At 49.4% G+C, this 6,705-nt stretch overlaps 2 protein-coding genes across 2 annotated transcripts; both read left to right on the top strand.

Annotated features, from left to right (window-relative positions):
- Positions 1–249: 249 nt before the first annotated feature.
- Positions 250–2,467, top strand: M436DRAFT_49933 (putative carnitine transport protein; the record flags this gene model as incomplete). Its single annotated transcript, XM_013570838.1, has 8 exons — positions 250–563; positions 682–710; positions 839–963; positions 1,011–1,108; positions 1,156–1,235; positions 1,285–1,367; positions 1,420–2,372; positions 2,428–2,467. 8 exons carry the CDS (start codon positions 250–252, stop codon positions 2,465–2,467), a joined length of 1,722 nt encoding a protein of 573 aa, XP_013426292.1.
- A 1,350-nt stretch (positions 2,468–3,817) lies between these two features.
- Positions 3,818–6,290, top strand: M436DRAFT_49355 (uncharacterized protein; the record flags this gene model as incomplete). The annotated part of the gene is made up of 2 exons (XM_013570719.1): positions 3,818–4,287; positions 4,391–6,290. The coding sequence occupies 2 exons, from the start codon at positions 3,818–3,820 to the stop codon at positions 6,288–6,290; spliced, it is 2,370 nt and encodes a 789-aa protein (XP_013426173.1).
- Between the last annotated feature and the right edge of the window lie 415 nt (positions 6,291–6,705).

Genomic DNA, 6,705 nt, shown 5'->3' with positions numbered 1-6,705 from the left:
AATTCGTCCAAGCCTTGGTATACTTGGCGAATAACTACAGGCCTGGTTTCTTCGATAAATCAGTCGCTCCCCTCCTCTATCGCGTCGACTCCATCTCATGGAGTTTGTGCCTCAGTTTTTCTGCCTTCTCCTCAAACAGATCCATTGAAAACGCCCCCAGGGTCTGAAGCCTTACAACAAGCCACCCGCCACTACCTATAAAACAGAGACAGCAACCCACCGGATAGAAGTCCGGCTTGAGCTGACAATATGAGGTCCTCTCTGTCACACGACGCCATCCACTCGTCCAGCGTCGAAGCTTCTGGCAGTGGAGATGCTGTCAAATATCGTCGGTCATCCAAGACGGGTGTCGAGACTATTAGCTTGCCCGAATATGGAGGAGAGTCTGGAGGTTCCATCGACTCAATCTCTCTGGCCAAGGACGGAACTCATCGACGTCTGAAATCTCGTCACATTCAACTCATTGGTATCGGAGGTACCATCGGTACTGCTCTTTACGTTTCCATCGGAAATGGTCTCCTCAACGGTGGGCCTGCCAGTCTGTTCCTGGCATTCAGCATATGGTAAGTCACACCAAGCATTTCTATAATGGCATCACAAAACTCTACCATTCAGCGGTGATTCGAGAATCCAAGAGCGTAAAGAGTTTACAGTCAAGAATCAATTTAATTCGGATTGCAGGTGCTCGTTCATCCTTGCCGTCACTATAAGTACGAAAAATTATCCTTCCTCCCTCCCGTGTGTAGTGCTGTTACCTCGTCAAACCTCAAGCGACATTCACTAGCTCAATGCGACCAGTCAGATTACCTTCTTTCAACGTGCTGACTCGGTGCTCTAGGCACTGCCGAAATGGTCACCTACCTCCCTATATCATCCCCCTTCATTAGGTTCGCTAGTCGCTACATGGACGAAGCTATGGGCTTTGCAGCCGGCTGGAACTTCTTCGTATTCGAAGCAATCTTGGTAAGAATATCGCGGTCTGTTTGTTTCAGGAGTCTAACAGCGTATAGGTCCCTTTCGAAGTTACCGCTTGCAACGTCGTCATTCACTACTGGAGCGATGTTGTTCCAGCTGGTGGTATCATTGCGATTGTCATTGTGCTCTATGCGTGGGTACCCTTATCATAAGTATCAGTCACACTGCTAACACTGTCAGCTTGATCAATGTCCTGACTGTCGAGTGGTATGGCGAAACCGAGTTCTGGGCAGCTCTGGGTAAAGTGTTGCTGATCATAGGTAAGGTGTCCGAATCCATGTCTATGAGCCGATCTGACACGCACTCTAGGTCTCATCATTTTCACCTTCATTGTCATGTTGGGTGGCAACCCGCTTGGCGACAGATTTGGCTTTAGATATTGGAATGAACCTGTACGTACCAGTCCCAGAAGTAATGAAATCATGCTAACAAGATCTTTCACAGGGCGCCTTTGCTCAGCTATACTACGGCGGTAATCTTGGGTACTTCCTTGGTTTCCTTCAGTGCCTCATTCAGGCTTCATTCACCATTGCTGGACCCGACTATGTCAGTATGGCAGCCGGTGAGGCCGAGAACCCACGTGTCGTTATGCCCAAAGCTTTCAAGGCTGTCTTTTACCGTCTGACCACTTTCTTCATGCTCGGATCCCTCTGTGTCGGCATTCTGGTCCCGTACAACGACAAAGAGCTGATAGCCGCCACTACCGCTGGCCTTCCTGGTGCAGCAGCATCACCTTACGTCGTTGCCATGGACCGTCTACGCATTCGCGTACTTCCGTCCATCGTCAACGCTATGGTTCTGGCAAGTGCTTTCTCGGCCGGTAACAGTTACGTCTATTGCGCATCCCGCTCCCTCTACGGTCTAGCCCTCGAAGGCAAAGCACCCAGAATACTTACACGTACCACGCGTCGAGGTGTGCCCATCTACTGCACCCTCGTCGTTTTGTGCATTGCTCTCCTTGCTTTCCTGCAAGTCAGTGAAAACGCTGCCACGGTGCTGAAATGGTTCATCAATCTGGTCACTGCTTCTCAGCTCATCAACTACGCCGTCATGTGTATGACCTTCATTTTCTGGAAGCGTGCTTGCGACGCGCAAGGATTCGATCGCAACAATCTTCCCTTCAAGGGCTGGGGTCAGCCTTACCTTGCGTGGTATGGCTTCATTGGCTGCACCGTCATGGCTTTTGTCGGAGGATACACCGTGTTCCTGCCCGGCCAGTGGAGTGTTCCAACATTCATCTTCAGTTACTTCATGATTGGACTTTTCCCAATCTTGTTTGTTGGGTGGAAGCTGATCAAGAAGACCAAGTGGACTCGTGCGGTGGATGTGGATCTCAGAGGTGAAGTCGAGGAGATTGAGGAATACCAGGCTAACTTTGTTGCTTCTGCGCCCAGCGAGTAAGTAACCCTTTCTATTTTTGTGCGATGCCGTCGGCTAACATCTCATTCGCAGCTCCTACTTCGAAAAGGTCTTGGACAAGCTTTTCGGTTGATCGGTTGTTGGTGGATTTGTACGAAAAGCTTTTGATGCGGAATTGCTTCAGAGCTCTTGAGTTCAGATGAATTTGTGTATTTTCATGAGTCGAGTCCTCTCTCTATACTGGAATATGAAGCCTTTCTCATTGTCTTATTTTGAACAACTCTTGCGTCATGACCAAGACCGCAGATCGCACGGACTCGATACAAGCGTCAAAGTTCGTTGTAGACTACCACCCTGTCCCTCGATCGAGTCCACCACGTCGACAGCAACATGCTCTCTATTAATTCGTTCTTGCGTAGATAGACTACAGTACATTTGTCTGTATATAGCAATACCAGTTGTAGTGCGATATCATGGTATCACGATATTCACGTGATGAAAACTTGATCGATGACATTGCTCTCCCTGTTTGCGTGTTGTTTGAGTGGGCCTTCTTGACAAGGCAGATCTAAGGACAAATATTGGTACATATCAGCTCAGTCTCGCTCACAAGTGATTTAAAAAACAGATTAATATTCATACGATAGTGTATTCGATGCGCTAAAGTTCCGATAAGGTGATAAAGGTCACTGGTGCTGCCACAATATCGTCGTCGAGTCGAAAATTGCTTGTATACAGTACGACCCTGTCTTCGAGACGCCAATCTGTGCCGAGCCAGCCACCTCCGATATCATGACCAACCACCTCAGCACGTCGCGTCATGGACAGCGAATGATAAAATCCTCGCCATAGCTGGCTCGTCCTTCTTCTCATGAGCACATGCCTCGTACTTTGTTTCGTGACTACACTGCCTCCAGACCATCTCACCTGTAGTGGCTACCGTGTTGAAGATCGAAGGATCTGGCGCCCCACAGAAACAACAACTTGCACATCATTTTTCGATCGCTTCATCCTTCGATGAACGTCCCAAGAGCTTTGTTTGCACAAAGACCCACTGCGCTGCAGCCTTCGGCCGTATGACCAACAGAGCGCTGCCTTGAATTGCCAGACATCGAATACCGCTTTGAAATTCGCAGGCAGCACGCCGCATCCTCATCCAGCAGTTTGCTGGCTCTCACACGTCCGAACGAGGACGAGTCCCTCGGGATCAGACTAACGCGGCTACAGGCTCGGAGCCCATAGTATAAGCTGATGGTAGAGAGTCAAGAGCATCTGTCAACGAGGTGAGGAGTAGAACGGTACGCCTTGACTCGAGCTCTTGGTACCAAGACAAGGTAATACCTAACAAGTCTGGGCACAGACAACAATACCGCATCCTACGATCCGCTATTCTGTTTTCTCTGAACCTGCTCACTCTTCTCCAACTCCGTCTATGTGGTTTCCGTGCCTGTAGACAGAAGTTTGTTGACCAAGGACTTCTATCATGTTGCTCAGAGCGACACTCGTGGCACTGGCTGCAATTGTGGACTTAGTGCATGCTCAAGATGAATCTAACCAGCCACCATGCTCGCAGCTTAGCGCTCTTTCGACGAACAATGCCACCATCTTCCCAGCCGACCTCGCATATTCGTGTTTGCGCTCAGTACCATTAGCCAAGGAAGGTGATCTGGTCCAGCTCAGCGGCCTCCGGACGTTCCTTGAGTTCCAGAGCGACCTGACATATCTTGAAGATCCCACCATTGGTCGCATTTACCCTGGAGTCGATCTTTTGGCCGGCCTGGACAAGCTCACCTCATTGCTCGAAGACGACTTCTACGACAACGAATACAGCTTCCAGCTGGATATCTTCAAACTTCTCTCCTCCGCTTACGATGGTCATCTTCTATATATTCCTGATATCGTGGACGTGTTTGCTTTCGGCAGATTGCTCAACGAAGATCTGGACGATCAAGGGTTTCCCGCATACTTCTCGCTGATCTCCGTGAGTTTGGTCCAAAATAGCTTACAATACCACGCAAGCTAATAGGTTGATCACTCAGGTCGTGACTGGCGAAAGTGATACTCCAGATGTCTATGCATACAGTGACGAAGCGGCCCTAACCAATCCTGGAGATTTCGGTTACAGTCCGTCCCCTATCATCCAGATCAATGGTGAGGATGTTTTGACCTGGCTCAACAGCTATGCATCTCAAAATGGCCGGTCCCAAGATCCCGATGCAAACTACAATCAGGTATTCGTGAGTGTTCCTGCATTGGCATTCCAGGGCACCGAGACGAGCTACTTTGCTCTGTCTAGATTCTATCAAGGCGAAAACACAGTACTCACTTTTGCCAACGAGTCTACCCGTGATGTGATGACAAGAGCGCACTACTTGTCTGACAAGTCACTGGAGGGTCTTACAGATGGTGCAAGCTTCTTCGATAGGTTCTGCAACAACAATCTCACAGAGACGATCTTGGCGCAAGCGAATTCTTCTGGAACAACGCCTTCACAGACCACTTTGAACGATACTGCTGTTCCCTACGAACCTGTTTCGACGGAGGGTGTTGCATCACCGCATCCAGCATACCCAAGACCTATCGTCATCTCTGAGGACAAGAGTGTTGCCGGCTATTTCTCAAACGCCAATCCAGATCTTGCAATTCTTGCGGTAACCAGCTTCTCCTCTCTCTCCCTCATCGAATTCGAGAACGTCGTACGTCAACTATTGGCAACTGCAAGTGAGAACAACCGAACCAAACTCGTCATCGATCTTCGCGGCAATGGAGGAGGCACCATCTTCCTGGCTTACGATATCTTCCGCCAACTCTTCCCGACCGAGACTCCATATGGTGCAGGCAATTATCGCGCAGGCGAGCTTCATAACTTTACAGGACGTGTTGCAAGCGAGAACATAGAACAGCTTCGTTCGGCTTACCCCGAGTTGGTCAATGCCGGTGTTGATGGAGTCGTGCTCAACAGTTTCAACTATCGTGAACCTCTGACCGAGAATAACGAGCAATTTACCTCTTGGGAAGACTTCTTTGGGCCACAGCAAAATGACAGAGGAGAGTTTACGTCGCTCAACCGCTTCAATCTCACAGACATCTCTGCAACAACGGTGCCTATACTTGGCTACGCTGAGGACAATATCACACAGCCCCAGACTTTCTCACCAGAGGATATAGTCCTCTTACATGACGGAAACTGTGCATCAACTTGCGCCATCTTCAGCGAATTCATGACTTCCCAAATGTCCACACGGTCAGTCGTGGTCGGCGGAAGACCACAAACCGGACCCATGCAAGGTGTTGGCGGTGTCAAAGGCTCTCAGGTCCAGGGCATGTTCATCCTGTCTACCATCGTCACTGCCGTCCTCGCCGCTGCACCTCTGCCTGATCAACTCGACTTTATCACTAAGTTCGGGACCGATCTCGTTTCAGCTACTCAACAGGCACTCAACCGTGCCTCCGCCGGTGGCTCCCTAATCGTCAAAGCCAGCGTCAACTTCCGCAACAATATCCGCCAGGGAGATGAGAGCGAGACACCACTACAGCACATCTATGAAGCAGCAGACTGTAGGTTTTTCTATACTCCCAAAATGTATGCTGATCAAGCTGCTGTTTGGGATCAAGCGTACGATTCTACCTGGGGTAGCATGGAGTGTGTCGAAGGATCTACTGAACATCCTTCTTCGGTCACCGGTGGTAGTGACATCACTGCTGAACCACCCGAGATGGCTAGGAACTTCTTTGGAGGAAATGGTAGTATCGTGTTGGGAGCAGAATTTGACTCTGTTCTGAGGAATACCAGCTCGGGATCTAGCAGCTCTGGAAACAGCACCACTCCGGGAGGTAACAGCACTGCAGAGAGTAACGGCGACAGCGAGGACTCAAAGAGTGGAACCAATGCGCTAGTAGCACCTTCCATCCGGGCTTCATTTCTAGCCCTCAGTGGTATCCTATTATTTCTGTAGTCGGATGCGATCAATGTTAGAAAAAAGTGAAAAGAGTTACCGGAGGTTCTGACGATCAGCCCCTTCCGTTCTTCTGACATTCGAAACTGCAATATCACTGCCTCATGACAACTTAGGTCAAAGGTGCGATCAGCCTTAGATTAATATCCGTCTGGTCTGACAATCAAACTTGGCGAAGAATGTCAGATACTACTAGTACATTGGTAGCTCAGTCACACGACCTTTGGAGCTAGATATAGCCAGCGACCTTTGGAGACATGCGTATTCAAGAAAGCTTATCTGTGGCTTGACAGTTCAACTGAGATGCAAAACAGTTACACGAAGGATCATTAGAGTTTGCCGCTAAAGAGCTCACCAACAAAAAACCCGCCGAAACATGACTGTAAGGGAACAGATTGGTGAGTCCGACACTGCA

Source organism: Aureobasidium namibiae (assembly GCF_000721765.1).
Source record: "Aureobasidium namibiae CBS 147.97 unplaced genomic scaffold scaffold_11, whole genome shotgun sequence".
Classification (NCBI taxonomy): Eukaryota; Fungi; Ascomycota; class Dothideomycetes; order Dothideales; family Saccotheciaceae; genus Aureobasidium; species Aureobasidium namibiae.
Note: the sequence above shows the minus strand (reverse complement) of the source record. Positions and strands in the feature narration are given on the sequence as shown.